The 16,142-nt window shown below is 41.1% G+C and overlaps 2 protein-coding genes across 6 annotated transcripts; one reads left to right on the top strand and one right to left on the bottom strand.

Moving 5' to 3' along the window:
* Positions 1-1,399: 1,399 nt before the first annotated feature.
* Positions 1,400-16,142, bottom strand: LOC308460806 (uncharacterized protein; the record flags this gene model as incomplete). The annotated part of the gene is made up of 3 exons (XM_080977341.1): positions 15,113-16,142; positions 13,438-13,520; positions 1,400-2,402 (listed from the first exon to the last, which is right to left on the bottom strand). Exons 1-3 carry the CDS (start codon positions 16,058-16,060, stop codon positions 1,400-1,402), a joined length of 2,034 nt encoding a protein of 677 aa, XP_080833467.1. The 5' UTR covers positions 16,061-16,142.
* LOC308461487 (olfactory receptor 6F1-like) lies at positions 6,778-12,457 on the top strand. Of its 5 annotated transcripts, none has more exons than XM_080978478.1 (3): positions 6,778-6,837; positions 8,769-8,928; positions 11,094-12,457. In XM_080978478.1, exons 2-3 carry the CDS (start codon positions 8,911-8,913, stop codon positions 12,057-12,059), a joined length of 984 nt encoding a protein of 327 aa, XP_080834604.1. In that variant the 5' UTR covers positions 6,778-6,837; positions 8,769-8,910; the 3' UTR covers positions 12,060-12,457. The 5 variants fall into 5 exon arrangements, with proteins under 5 accessions (XP_080834604.1, XP_080834603.1, XP_080834607.1 ...); XM_080978477.1 differs by having other exon boundaries at positions 6,784-7,066; XM_080978481.1 differs by lacking the exon at positions 8,769-8,928 and adding an exon at positions 8,263-8,655 and having other exon boundaries at positions 6,784-7,066.

The following is a 16,142-nucleotide window of genomic DNA, read 5'->3' as shown; positions in this document are numbered from 1 at the left end:
CTTTCCCACTCTTCAAAACCCAACATACACTTTATAACAAGTGTACAATCAGTCCCAAACCACAAGTCTTTTTGTGCAAGAGTAGAAAGTTTTAGGATGGTTGGAAATACATTAATATTCCTTTTTCTCTTTCCACCTGCAATCCCTTCTCCCCCAGTGAGGCCCAAACAAACAGTTCAGGACTGAATAGAATAGGAACTGATTTAATCTATCAGAGCCTTGTTGGAGGTGGGGCCAGCTGAGCAGACCACAAATGGGCAGGCTTCCCATTGGTCCGCTTGTGATGCATAAATAGGAGGTGGAGCCAGTGGCCCAACCCTTGTAACACTTTTCATTTGAGGAAGTTAATTGTGGGCTGGCGTTGCACACACTGCCTACCCCTGACAAGAGAAAGCCAATTACCATAGAAACACTAAGGCTGATATGGGGTATTCTCCCCAGTATATGCTGGTCCAGCTTTGAAGTAAAACTTGTCCAGGCAGCCTTTTCTTTGGCCTTCTTTGGTGCACTCCAGATTGGGGAGTGCATCGAGGGTCCACCGTCATCACCTCACATGGGCTTGACGGTCAGGATATAAGCTTTTGCGACTGCAATGTGCAACTCAAAATTCGTTTGTCCAAAACCGATCAGTTAGGTAGGGACACTACTTTAACACTAGCAACCTCCTCTCGAATTGGACCCTTGCCTGTCTCTGACACACATGAATTCATGAGAGTTGCTAAATTACAATGCACCCAATCCCACTTGTAAGTCCCTTCTTCAGCTTCTGTACACTGCTTGCTTGGCAACCAAGAGACTACCCAATCTGTGTCCAGGCTAAGCAGCAGGCTGGATCAAGGATCAGGTTCAAACTTGCAAGTTTCTCACTTGAGTGGAAAGTAAGTGATAGGCTTCATATGTGATATATGTGACAGATATGTGACAGATATAACACCACACAAAGAGCACTCATATCACCACAAAACACAAAGACCTGAATCCTAAAATAAGTTTACTTAAGAAAGTTAACTGAAGTTCCACTTCAGCAGCTCCACTCATCACATCTCACATTGCACAGGGGCACCCCAACCAAACTTATGGTATGAGCATAATAGCGGGGAAAGGTGGGGGGAATCTATGGATTTTTTCAAAAAATTCAGGATTCAATCCTCTTCTTGTGGATTCAGTCAACACGTCCAGCTGTTAATCATCAAGTGCTGAATAATTAACACCACAGTCCTATCCAGATTTACTCTGAAGTAAGACACACTGTTTTGAATAAGATTTGCTTGGTAATAAGTGTGCATACAATTGCAGCCTTAGTGATAGGAATGCATAAGGCAATCAACCCTCAGCCCCCGAATCAAGCACTACTATGCACTTTAAGACCCTATTACAATCCAAAAATGGGTCAATGTCTTTAAGTGGTGATACTTTTCCTTACCGCTTTAGATAGGGCTCCTTTTACTTCCTTGTTCCTTAGACTGTATATGATAGGGTTGAGCATGGGAGTAACCACTGCATAGAATATTGATACCATCTTGTCTTGGTTGGGTGAAGTGTTGGCTTTGGGACTCATGTAAGCAAAGATTGCTGTGCCATAGCAGAGAGTGACCACAGTCAGATGTGAGGTACATGTAGAGAAGGCTCTCTGCCGACCTTCTGAAGAGCGAATTCGTAAGATAGCACGGATTATATAGACATAGGAGAGCAGCACAACACCACAGGGAATCAACAGGACAATGACTCCTGCCACTATAATCACAATCTCATTGACAAAAGTGTTGGAGCAAGCCACTTTGATAACAGCCAGGAGTTCGCAGGCAAAATGGTTGATGGTGTTGAAGCTACAGAACTGAAGGTGCATGGTAAATACCGTCTGCACCAGAGCATTGAGGAAGCCGCCCATCCAAGAAGCCATTGCCATCTGAATATACACTCGTCTGCTCATTATCGTCATGTAATGCAAGGGATAGCAGACAGCCACATATCTGTCATAGGCCATGGCTGCTAGCAGGATAAACTCAATACCACCCAGGGACAAAGAGATGTAGAGCTGAGCCATGCAACGACTGAAAGAGATGACCTTGTGACTAGTCAGGGAATGGAGCAACAGCTGGGGCACCACACTAGTTGTATAACAGATGTCCAGGAAAGACAAATTGCTCAGGAAAAAGTACATGGGGGTGCTGAGCCGTGGGTCAATACGGATAGCCACAATGATTAGTGTGTTGCCTGTCAGGGTGACAAGGTACACGGAGAGAAACACTACAAAGAGACACAAATTTACGTTTCGCTCCCTGGAGAATCCCATAAAAACAAACTCTTTGACATTTGTCTGATTGTGCTGTCCCATCATGGAGATACTTTTTTTGCTAAGAGAATGAGAACAGAGTCGCTGTGCGAAAAGTTCAGTGTGGACTCTAAAAAGAAAGAAAAAATAGAAAATGGAATGGTTTCCTTTGCTCTTGTATATGTATTATCATTTAACCTTTAGGAAGAAAATCAATAATAACATTTGAAAAGTAATTTTGCAAGTTATCAATTTGAATTAGGAAAGATAGAATTTATCAGTTAGCATTCATGACACTAATAACTCATCCTTCTCTCCCCCAATTCCTAGAGCCATTTTACCACTACTTAGTGTGTTTTTTAAAAGAAAAATAGGTGCTGGTGAGGCATCTGAGCCTGCATTATAATCAAGGCTTATATTTTGATCAGGTTCCTATAATTCTAAAAATGGGCTTAAATTCACAAATGTTTCATGCCAGGCAGGAACTAGGCTGGCTAAGATTTTGGCAGATGTTCATCCTCTTAGGCAGAGGGCCCCTTTGGTTTATTGGTTTATTGCGGTCATAAAAAGGCTGGGAAGCGAGGTCACTGACCTTACAAATAATCAAGTTGCAAAAACACAATGGTAAGCTGGTAAATAGTAAGAATATTGTGCCACAAATAGGACAAACGGCAAGAGCTAATGGAAACAGCAGCTGGCTAGGGAAAGGGGGGCTTCTCTCTGAAGAAAGTGTTTTTAAGTTTTTTCTTACTGTGAACGTCTTTGCTTATAAAAAAACTATATATGTTATGTATTAAATATATTGGCTTAAATGTAATTATGCAAAGGATTTAGAAATTTAGATTCTTATGTTAGATTCTTATTTCATAGAATCATAGAATCCTAGAGTTGGAATAGACCACAAGGGCCATTGAGCCCGGCCCCCTGCCAGGCAGGAAACACCATCAGAGCACTCCTGACATATGGCTCCAAAGAAGGCGATCTTTCATAGCTGGTGAACCCAAGATCTCTGTTCAGATAAAAATAGAACCATTAGCCACCATCTGTTCTGGAGTGAATAGGGCAATAGGGCAAAAGGTTATCTGGTAATTAAGGTGCCTTGTAGAGGTTAATGGTAAGGGGGCAAAGGTGATCGTTAATTAAGGTGCCTTGTAGAGGTTAATGGCTACTTGTTTGCCAATTATAAATAGAAGGAAATATAGCTCTTTGTCTCCCATAAAAGGTAATAGGAAATGGGAGTATCTTATATGATTGGTTCTAGCAATCAGCCAATAGGAAATTCAACCAGGCTGATTGGACAGAGGCAGCCAAAGGAGGAGCAAGGGGGCTGGGCTGAGGGAATATAAGTGCTGGCCATAATGGCAGGAGACCAGGCCAGAGCTTGGTAACCATATACCACTGTGCCTCTCATTTATTTGTCTGACAAATAAATTATTATTTTAATTTCTCTATTGCTGCGTTGAATATTTCATTCCAGCTAAGCGTTAACCACAAGCAGGGTGCTACACTGGAACTAACCATGACATTGTGCAACATGGTGCAGCCCTGAACAGATGCTGGTTTGACAACAGCTGCATTCACTACCCATAGAGGTGCTAAAAACTACAGCAAGCTCTCTCCCTAGCTGGTATGTGGGTCACTCCTGGTTCTGGCACTGGTTAATTAAATGCGCCCCCAACTCCATTGTTCTCATAGATTCGGGCAGATGGCTAGGGCAGCTTGGAAGGGCCCTTGCACAAATGCACACACTTGCAATAGTAGAGGCCTGGCTGGAAAGCTGCTACACCGGAGACAGACTGAAGAAAAGGAAATACAAATTGGTGCAGCCCCAAAGCTTGACCAAACATGGCTAGGAGTGGCTAAGAGCTAGGTAGAGTCATAGATCTAAAAGAAGAAGAAGCGTAGACTCGCACGCATGGGCCAACTTCTGTTTTTAGTGGAAATGTTCATTTTGGGCTTCTCAGAAGTACATAACAGCACAAACTGGGAGGGAGGAGCGCTGGCCTGTAGTTGCACCAGTACCTGGGAGGTGCCAGAACTGCACTCTGGTGCTCTCTAACTGAGAAAAAGCACTGCCACAACTTTAGTATTTTCCTCAATACATAACAATGCAAGGCTATCATCACACAGCCCCCACTGGAGGATTTGTTGTGCTGTTTTAAACAAAAAAATGTTGACCAGGTAAAAATAAGTGGATATCCCTTGGAGCATATACATACCACTTGGAGAAAAGCCTGAAACGTAAGTGATATGGCAAGCATGAGATAATTTACAATATGAACATTAGTTACCTTTATAAAAATATTTATAAGCCTCCAGCTAATAGGTAAAATATTGTTCTGGTTTACTCCAATAATAGAATAAAATAATTTAAACAAAACAGCAAAAAAATCAGATCTGAGTTACTAATAACAAATACAATCAAGTCTCTAAAAACGTTTGATGAAACAAAAACATTTTCAGGACACAGTTAAATATCAAAATTGTAGGTGCCTGATTTTGATGGCAACAGTGTTCTAAAATACTCACTCACTCACTCATTCACTCATCTACAGGAACCACTTAAAAAACAACAACCTTCTTTTTTCAGCATTTTTGGGTGAGTGGGGGTGGGGCAGGAGGCACAAATGTGGGCAAACATATCCATGGAGCTTCTTCACTGCCAAGACATCATGGAAGGCTGGACACATATATCTATCTATATCTATCTATCTATCTATCTATCTATCTATCTATCTATCTATCTATCTACCTACCTACCTATTGGAAGGAATCGGAAGGGGGGGTGTCTGTGTGTGTGTGTGTGTGTGTAAAACTGCCCAGTGAAGACTAAGCATGTTCAGTGTCCACAGAATGCTTTTTGACTGCTTACTGCTGGAACATCCCACTACAGTTTGAGAACATACTGTGTATGTGTGTAAAATGCACAGTAATAAAAGCTTTTCAGATATTATTGTAGTTTGAACTAGAAAGCAGCAACTATTTTTAAAAAGTAAGAAGAATAAAGTTCTCTCAGTTAAATCCCATCTCATTCCTCCCACCATTTCTTACCTTCACAGGTGCAACCCTGCTGCAGAAAGAAAATTTGTTTCAGCATAGGAGACATTTAAGAACATCTGAATTCCTCCCAGAAAAACTAACTGAGTAATGCAAAGTGTATTGGACAGATGCTGGTCCCCAATGGGCAATTAACTATGAAACAACTTGAATTGAAGTTGGGAACTGCAGCATCAAAGCCTTCAAATACCATTCATTCATTCATTTATTCATAACTGCTTTATACTTCAATTTTAACAATACAAATTGTTCTAAAGGTGGCTTACAAGTAAAAATAAAATTCAATGATATAAAGGACAATATCACAAAGAAATACTTTAAAACTGTCAGGAGAGACCTTCTTGTAATTCCATTGTATGATGCAGTGATGCAAGAAGGGGCCTTTTTTGTGGCTGCATATTCCTTTCTAGAATGTCCACTCCATGAAAATGCATCTGGCACTGATTTCTGATGGTGGTTAAATATGCTCCGTTTACTTCTGGTTTTCAGCGGAGGATAGGCAATGTTGCCAGTAGGCATTTGAATGTTACCTGTTATATTTGAAACTGTTATTGTGCATTTTTAATGTTTTAAAATTGTTTTTAAAACAAAACAAAACACAAAACACTGGTAATTGGTTGATATAATTAGTGTTAACTTGTTTTGATGTTTATGTTGGTATTCTCTTAAAATGATCTCATCTCCATGTAATGAAAGGCATATTTATAAATCTAAATAAAGGAATAAAAACTCTTCAGGATCCTTTCCATAATTGGTGGTACCTGACCCTCTGAAAGGAGGTAGAACAGGACCTCTACTATTTGTGGTCATTCCCCATTTCATAGGGCCACATTCACTGATCATAGTTCATGGATGCTGGGACCTGGAATCCTGCAACCTCGGGAGAACACAGGTACTCCATTATTGTTCTGAAGTACGAGTGTCTTGTTTAGGAAAAATAACAATGTGTGCTATTCCTGACCAGTGGTAGATGAACTGCTTTTCAGGCAGAAGGTTCCATGTTCAATCTCCAGATATCTCATCAGATATAACAATACCACTAAGAAATTCAGGAACTCTTTATTTCCAGCAGGAGTGCAAAATCTAAATGACAAATCAGTTGATTTTAAACCTCCCACTGATTAAATTTTATTAGGATCTTTTTGTTTTGGTATACAAAATGTACATTATTTTTAATACAGATTCTGGGAAAAATTTAAAGTAGTGCTAAAGAGATCTACTCCACCAGCACAAGCAAACAAATCTTCTAATATGCAATGATAGCACCACCAAAATATCCTCAGATGATGCAAGGGCCTAGGCAGGAATATGTAGGGAAAGGCACACACTTTTAGGTACCTAGGTCCTAAACCATTTAGGGTTGTGTAGGTAAGATTGCTGGCTGAGCCACTTACTGGAAGTGATCACTGTGACTCTGGTAAGTGAGACTTCGGGGAGAAGGTAGGAGGTGCTTTCCCAACTGCTTTCCCCCAACTGTCTAAACCTCTGGCTAAGCCTTTTAAAAACAGGTAGGCTCCACCTCTGGGCTTTTCTATTGGTCTACCTATTAACCCTTCCTCTCCCCCTGTACAGACATTTCCAAAAGAATGGGCAAAGGCACACCCACTCTCTTGGGGGCCCCAAAAAAATTTAAAGGGGGGAAAAATGGATGTACATTTCCAAAATATAGGCTAAAAAACAAATAAATTAAAACCTACAAACAGCAACAGTGTTTTCTGTTGTGTAGGCTCCTATGATGTAAGTACCTAGTAGGCCTGCTAGCCTACTCCCTAAAATATCACCATCACTATTAATATACAGTGGTACCTCAGGTTAAGTACTTAATTCGTTCCGGAGTTCCGTTCTTAACCTGAAACTGTTCTTAACCTGAAGTACCACTTTAGCTAATGGGGTCTCCCGCTGCTGCCGTGCCGCCGGAGCCCGATTTCTGTTCTTATCCTGAAGCAAAGTTCTTAACCTGAAGCACTATTTCTGGGTTAGCAGAGTGTGTAACCTGAAGCGTATGTAACCTGAGGTACCATTGTACTTCTTCTTAATTGTATTTCAATATTAATAAACTTCTTAATTGTATTTCAGTTCAACAATTACTTTGATAAAATACATATTTTGTTATGTGCAAATGGCTTTAGATACCTATTAGGTCCATAAATTACCATGTCGCATATATTCAACACAAAAAGAAGCAACAATTTGTTGTTGACGAAGGACAACTGGACATATAAAGGGCCCTATTACCTTCAGTAACTTAGGGCCTCATCAAACCTAAATCCGGCCCTGGTCCCAAGCCAAGCTCAGCTGAATACATGCCAATATAACTTGCTCGTCCTGATACAGCAGGGGCTCAGGTGAAGTTGGCTGAGACGAGGCCATTGTAAGTCACCAGAAGAGGCATTATGGGGGTGAAACCAGAGAAGGGGGAATTTGACTACAGTAGATCCTAAGCCCATTCAGCTATGTCAGATGACATGGCAACCTGGCATAGAACACTATTTCAAAGCCTTGTTTTTCCCTTTCCCAAGCTCAGTGGAGCAACAGTAGCCCAACTGACTGAACTTTACACCTTTGTTACTTTATACCTAATCAACTTACACTGGCTTGCATTACACCATCTTCTTGTGCAAAGGAGTAAATGGAGTAGACATTGTTAAGTTTAGTTTTGGCCCTCAGCCACTACTCCACATTGGCTCATTTACCTTCTTTTTCCATTCCCCAAACTCTTAAATTGATTGGCTCTCAGGAGACACACATGCACACCAAACACTATGATATTTTTGTAAACTTCAAGAAATCACCACATCAGACTGAATAAAGTGCAGAGAATATTGGGCTCACTTCATATTAATTTACTAGGTCTATTTTCAAATCATTTCTCCCCCACCCCAAGACTTTTTAAACTATATTTTTAGAATCATTGAATACATTTCTTTTATTAGTTCCTAGTGAATTTTATCTTTTACTCCTGCAAAGCCCAGCTTCAGCAAGAAGGTCAAGAACATGGGTAGGCAAGCTAAGTCCCAGGGACTGGATCCGGCCCAATCGCCTTCTAAATCCGGTCCTGGACGGTCTGGGAATCAGCGTGTTTTTACATGAGTAGAATATGTCCTTTTATTTAAAATGCATCTCTGGGTTATTTGTGGGGCATAGGAATTCATTTTTTTCTTCAAAATATAGCCCGGCCCCTTATGAGGTCTGAGGGACAGTGGACCGGCCCCCTGCTGAAAAAGTTTGCTGACCCCTAGTCAAGAAGTATAGAAGAGACAGCGAAATAAGAAGACTATTGCCGTTATATTTGGTTTTTGGGTTCCTAAGCAAACTAGTCCAAAAAGGTATGTTCTGTTTTTCATCTATAGCAGTCCAGTGGTATTTGCCATCCAAAACTATCTAATACCAGTGCTACAAAAGTGACTCCTGTTATGTATAGCATCTTGCCTCCTTTCAGGTCTGGCTGCAAACAGCAGAAAGATCTGGAATTTGTCAGGGCCCCAACAGTGCCAAAGGGTGAATCACCCCAACACCACTGCAATTGTGACATTTCACATTTAATCCAAGAGGGCCAGCAACAGTGAAAATTCCTACCCTGCATGGCTCACCTTTTTCAGGTAAATGGTCTTCACTGAGATACCTCTACCTAACATGTCCCCAGATCCTAGAGCCAGTACTGCCTACCTTGAATCTTTTTTGATGACAGTCATACCTCGGGTTGTGAATGGGATCTGTGCAGGAGGCACGTTCGCAACCTGCAGCGTTCACAACTTGCAGCGCTGCATCTCTGCATGCACGTGACGTCATTTTGTGCTTCTGCATGCAAGAGCACTGAAACCCGGAAGTAACCCATTCTGGTACTTCCGGGTTTGGTGCGGTCCGCAACCCAAAAATGCGCAATCCACAGCATTCGTAACCCGAGGTATGACTGTAATGTTCACAGAGTATCCAAGTGGCTGTATCTCTATCTTGTTACAGGTAGAAGTCTGAATCATATTGACAAGTCTTCTTTCTCTCAGACCTGAAATTTGAACCTGGAGATGTAGACAGTTTTGGAGACATAACCCTCCTGGATTGCACCTACCTTCTATAAATTGAATATTCATAAATGGTCAACTTTATGCTTTTGCCTAATGCTATCATAAATATTGTTTTTATTGGGTTTATTATTATTATTATTAATACCCCACCCATCTGTCTGGGTTTCCTTTTCGAAATGGAGTCAGTTATTTAGCGCACTCTCTTGAAACATGCTACGTCAGACCATTGGTCCAGCTAGCTCAGCATTGTGCATGCTGACTATTGGAGACTGAATCTGGGACTTTCAAAGGAGGAAGAAGATGGGTTGGGGATGACCAAGGTTATTTGGGGATTACTCAGCTAGTGTCAATACTCTTTAACTGAACCTATGTTAAAGTCAAAATGTCATACAACAGATGACATCCTACCACACAGTAAAAAGAAAAAGGCTAAGGTGATTTTGCTGCTAGGGATATTGTTAATCAACAGGAGAGATGTTATTTTAAAAGGAGGAGGAGGAGGAGGAGGAGGAGGAGGAGGAGGAGGAGAACACACAGAGAGAAAGTCCTGCTGACACATCTTCAGCACACAGAGAAAAGAAATAAGCCTAAACTTCCATGTGCAAAGGCAGATTAAGTAACATTGTACCAAATATCAGGGAGGAAAAATATAACGGTTGCAGTTTTCAATGAATCAGTTCCAGGCTAACTTGCTTGTAGATTCTATTTTTAAATAAAAATAACACAAGGAAATGAAAGCAAATGAAGCTTCCTTTTGTTTTTGCCATGGCACAGTCCTGGGGAAAACACCTTACTTCCAGGTGTTAACAATACCTCAAAGGATCTCATCATTGTCTGATATCATTGCCAACATTTATTTCTTATTGTGCCACTTGAAATATTTCATACAAAGCAGAAATAAGATATGGCTAATACAGTGGTACCTCGGGTTAAGAACTTAATTCGTCCCAGAGGTCCGTTCTTAACCTGAGGTACCACTTTAGCTAATGGGGCCTCCCACTACCGCTGTGCCGCCACACCGCTGTCGCATGATTTCTGTTCTCATCCTGAAGCAAAATTCTTAACCCAAGGTACTATTTCTGGGATAGCGGAGTCTGTAACCTGAAGCATCTTTAACCTGAAGCGTCTGTAACCCGAGGTACCACTGCATTGTATTAGTGAGAAATGATTACCTTCTGAGATAACCAATTTTTAAAAAAAATGTTTATTGATTTATCATAAACATATGCACAAAGTAACAGATAAACATATAAACCATAACGGAACCATACACAGAGCATACTGAGCATAAAAAAAGACAGAGATGCAGTTACATATACCTACATTTTTAAGATGAGTCTATAAAGTACAGCTACAATGAGAAGTGAGTTATGGGAGTAGTACTTATGTGACTCTGTTTAGTTATATAATCACAAATGCAGACCAGTTCACATTGAAACTGTTCAGTTTGGCTTGAACCCAGACAGCAGGTCTATGTCTAACCAGACTTTCAGATAGCACAATCAAATATTGGATCTACACTTAGAGAATGAACCCTTCACTGGTGGTGGAGGAGTGTTGATTAATTTATTAAAGTTTTGATTTGCTAATCTCCTAATTTCTCAGATGTTTCAACCAAACCTCCAAGTTCACCTCAGCATTTCACTTGACTAACATTGACCATATCATTAAAATGTGAGAATACAGTGCAAATATTTATAGCTCACTATCACCATGACTGCTTATTCACATTTGTTTTCTAGATGGAAGATGACACAGTCTTGGAGCAGTTAAATTACACAGGAGTAACAACATTCATCATTGCTGGTTTCACAGGTACTAAGAAGTTACAAGTTATATATTTCATCACATTCCTTCTCATATATCTCCTTACACTTTGGGGAAACATCATCCTGCTTATCACACTAAAGACAGAATCGAGTCTCCACACACCGATGTACTTCTTCCTGAGCAATCTTGCTATCCTGGAGATTGGTTACACCTCAGTCACTCTCCCTAAACTTCTGGCAATATCCTTAGGAAGATCTAAGGCTATCTCTCTAACAGCATGCCTTGTGCAGTCATATTTCTTCTTCTTTCTGGGTTCCACAGAGTGCTTCCTACTTGCTGTTATGGCTTATGACCGTTATCTTGCCATATGCAACCCACTGAGATACTCAACACTGATGTGCAGTAGAATGTGTATCTACTTAGCTTTAGCTTCCTGGGTGACTGGATTCCTAAATCCTTGCCCATCTACCATCTTAGTTGGCAGGTTGCACTTCTGCGGCAACATCATTGACCATTTCTTCTGTGATGTCCCTCCACTGCTCAGCCTGTCATGTACTAACACGTACATCAGCAGAACCATCATCTTCATCAGTTCAGCTGTCATAGTATTAGGAACTTTTCTGTTGACCATGCTTTCTTATGTCTGCATCCTGGCAACCCTCCTAAGGATGTCCTCAGCAAAAGGACGGCAGAAGGCCTTTTCCACCTGCACTGCCCACTTGACTGTAGTTTCACTCTACTATGGAACCGTTATCTTCATATATGTCAACCCCACAGGCCAGAACTCAATGGAAGTTAACAAGGTGGTCTCATTTATCTACAGTGTGGTGACCCCCATGCTCAACCCAATCATCTACAGTTTGAGAAATGAAGATGTTAAGAAAGCTTTAAAAAAAATGATGCTTAGGAGATTCTGCCCTGGAAGACAAACATTTTAGAAACAGAAGCTTGGCTTTAATGTGATTTAATAATTTATAGAAGTTAACTGAAAGTTGCTTCAAAATCTCCCTCTGGTTGGGCAATCTAAGACTGTGCACATCCTTAAAAATAATGAAGTACACTATCTATTTAGAAATCTTGAGTTTGTTTGTTTGCTTTTCCTCCTCTGTTTAGAATTCCCAGGCAACACTGGGCACTTTCTGCTAGTTAATTTATATGCTTAATCTGTGTATATTCATAGTTACTGTATTCCTAATGTGAGCTGGTAGTAGTAGTCGTTCTTGTAGTTCTTCTTTTTTGCTTTCTTCTTTCTTTCTCTCTTCCTCTCCCCTTCTCTATGTTAAATTTTCAAATAAAAAATCAGTTTAAAATTATTGGCTCATTTTTTGAGATTAAAGGGAACATATAGCACATAAGGTCTAGGAAGTCCTAAAAGGCATGCAAAGTCTTAGATATGTGGGACAACCTACTGGGTGATTAGAACTCCAGTTTTTGCTGCCTTTCTGGTATTGGGTTGGGGGGGGGTATTCTTGCATCCCGCACCTTTGAAGACAAAATGTGTGTTTGATGGGCTGACTTCAGATTGGAGAGTCACAAGTCACGCAGGCTTGCCCTGAACTGCTGCTGAGAAATCCAGACTGCTATGGAAATTATTACTACTACTCATCCTCCATTACAGTTATTACCATGCTGTCACACAAGACTCCTAGTGCTCTCAGGAGCTCTACTCATCTGCCCCACACCATCTTGGTTCTCATTCAAAGATCCTCTCCAACTTTACAGATCCTTCTTTTTCTATAGATGCTCAGTGGAAGATCAGTGGGGAGTTGCCTATAACCTGCTTGACATTGAAACCACTGCAGTTTTGTATATTATGTGAATTGGTGAGAGATGGTTCACTGAGATATATGTGGCCCAGTTTAGGTCAATATGTTTTCACTTGCATATTCTGTGTAATATCAACCCAAGACTAAGCTGGTGTTGTAGGGATGCGGCAGCAAAGTATCTATCTTAGGTAAAGGTAAAGGGACACCTGACAGTTAAGTCGAGTCGCAAACGACTCTGGGGTTGCGGCGCTCATCTCGCTTTATTGGCCGAGGGAGCGTGTGTTTATCCACGGACAGCTTCCGGGTGATGTGGCCAGCAAGACTAAGACTAACACGGAAACACCATTTACCTTCCCGCTGGAGTGATACCTATTTATCTACTTGCACTTTGACGTGCTTTCGAACTGCAAGGTGGGCAGGAGCTGGGACTCAGCAATGGGAGCTCACCCCCGTCGTGGGGATTCAAACCGCTGACCTTCTGATTAGCAAGCCCTAGGCTCTGTGGTTTAGACTACCATTCTACCACTAATGGCATTCAATATCCATTTGCCTTGGAGTGGTTTCAGATATGCTCCTGGAAAGCATCCAGACATGGCCAGGAATGCGTTCTGCTACTATAAACTGAAGCGAATCCTGTAGTGTTGACATAGCAAGTATTAATTCATGCTTTTGTATTATTTAGAGTAGTATTGGTACTGTATATATGAAAGTTTTGATATTTCTCTCCCATTAGAAACATTCCTGTATTAATAAAGCGGAATGTAAAATATAGTAGTCAGATCTTTATGTATTTCACATATTAACAGACATCATTAGTGACCATCTTCAACCATGAAGTAATAGTATGGATGTTGCTTGTTTATTTTCATTTCATCTATGAAACATCTTTCCATGAAACATCTCAAAGCCATTAAAAATAAAAATGTCATAAAAAACATCATTCAAAACATCAAAAATAAAAACACATGCATAAACTATTTCAAATGCAATAGAGATACTGACTGGGATTAGAATTTCTACTTGAAAGCCTTCATGGGGAAGGCAGGTATTCAGCACATGGTAAAAAGGCAGTAGAGATGGTTCTTAGAATCACAGAATTGTAGAGTTGGAAGGGATCCCGAGAGCCATCTAGACCAATTTCCTGCAATGCAGGAATCTCAACTAAAGCATGCCTGATAGATGGCCATCCAACTTCTGCTTAAAAACCTCCAGTGAAAGAGAGTGCACAGCTTCCTGAAGTAAACTCTTCCACTGCTGAACAGCTCTTACTGTCACAAAGCTATTCCTGGTGTTTAGTCAGAATCTCCTTTCTTGTAACTTGAAGCCATTGCTTTGAGTCCTACTCTCCAGAGCAGGAGAAAACAAGCTTGCTTCTTGTCTGATATGTAATGGGAGGGAGTAGGGTGGGCGCTGCCACCCTAAAGGTTCTGTATCATGGAAAATGAACCTCCTGAAGAGATTGCATCTGCAGAAGGCCTATAATCTATGCTTGCAAAAGAATTTCACAACAAATGCCCAGGGAGAGGAATTTCATGGTGAATGGTTCAGCACTGCAACTCAGCCCACTGTTTTTCTCTTCCAAACCGTACTGCACACTACTTTTCAGACTTTCATAGAATCATAGAATCATGTAATTATAGACTTGAAAGGTACCCCAAGGATCATCTAGTCCTACCCCATTGATGACAGATGGCAACCCAACCTCTGCTTTATAATCTCCAAGGAAGAAGAGTCCACAACCTCCCAAGTATACCATGTTCTCAGACTTTGGTCCTTTGCCAAATATCAAAACATAAAAATCAGCCCATTGGGACAGATCTTTCAGTGTAGGTGTGTTAAACTATGGAACTCACTCCCGCAGGAGGCACTGCTGACCACCAACTTGGATGGCTTTAAAAGTGGATTAGACCATTTCATGAAAGAGAGAGTTATCAATGGTTACTAACCATGATGTCTATGCTCCACCTCCACAGCAGGAGGCAGCAAAGACTGCAAATTCTAGTTGCTGGAAACCACAGAAGGGGAGAGTGCTCTTGTGCTCATGTTCTGCTCCCTGGTTTCCCACAGGCATCTAGTTGGCCACTGTGAGAACAGTGTACTAGATGAGCTACTGGCCCAATCTGACAAGATTATTCTTATATTCTTACATCTTTATAGTGATAGTATGGGTCTTCAGATCTCTTCAACTGATCTTCAGGTCCTTGAGGTTTCAGTTAAAGAATCTAAATTCCAAGGGAAGGTATTCTCAGCAGAAACTTTCTCATTGCCAGCTTCACTTCCTTGTTACGTAGGCTGTAAATAATTGGGTTGAGTGTTGGCGTTAAGAGACTGTACAAAACCCCCACAAGCTGATCTCTTTCAAGTGAGTAGCTGGAGGTAGGACGGACATATGTAAATATGCTGGAGCCATAGAACAGAATCACAACTGTGAGATGGGAAGCACAGGTGGAAATGGCTTTGTGGCGCTGTCCTTTCTGGCGGCTGCTCATAATGGCATGAAGGATGAATGTGTATGAGACCAGGGTGAAGAAGAAAGGGCTAAGGCCTACAAACACACCCACTGTAAGAAGGGTTGCCTCATTGACTGACGTGTCAGAGCATGAAATACTCAACAATGGTGGAATATCACAGAAAAAATGACTAATTCCATTAGATTGGCAGAAAGACAGGCGAAATGTGAGTATTGTGTGGAGAGAAGCATTGAGGAAGCCACAAGTCCAGGATATAGCAGCCAACTGAAGGCAAATATATTTATTCATGCGTTTTGTATAGCCCAATGGATGGCATATGGCAAAATAGCGGTCCAGAGCCATAGAAGCCAGAAGGAATCCTTCGGTGCCCACCAAGGCAACAAGGAAAAACAACTGTGCAGCACAACCCATGAAGGAAATGATTGGGGATTCAGCCCAGAGATCCGCTAGCATTTTTGGTACTGTCACAGAGATGTAGCAGATGTCAAGGAAAGAGAGGTTGCCAAGGAAGAAATACATGGGGGTGTGTAGAGACTGATTTAACACAGTCATGGTGAGTATGAGTGAGTTTCCCAAGAAGCAGACAGTATACATAGTGAGGAACAGGATGGCAAGGAAGGTCTTTCCTTGTGTGATATTTACAAATCCCAGGAGTATGAATTCCAAGATGCATGTTTCATTCTCAGAGGAAGTTGATCTCATGGTGTTTAATCTGAATATTACAAATGCAAGAATATTTCAGTCATTTCAATGTCATGCAGCAAAAATTTATCCTATATAGATA

Source organism: Podarcis pityusensis (genome assembly GCF_964106645.2).
Source record: "Podarcis pityusensis genome assembly, chromosome: 13".
Lineage (NCBI taxonomy): Eukaryota > Metazoa > Chordata > Lepidosauria > Squamata > Lacertidae > Podarcis > Podarcis pityusensis.
This window is presented reverse-complemented; position numbering and strand designations above follow the sequence as displayed.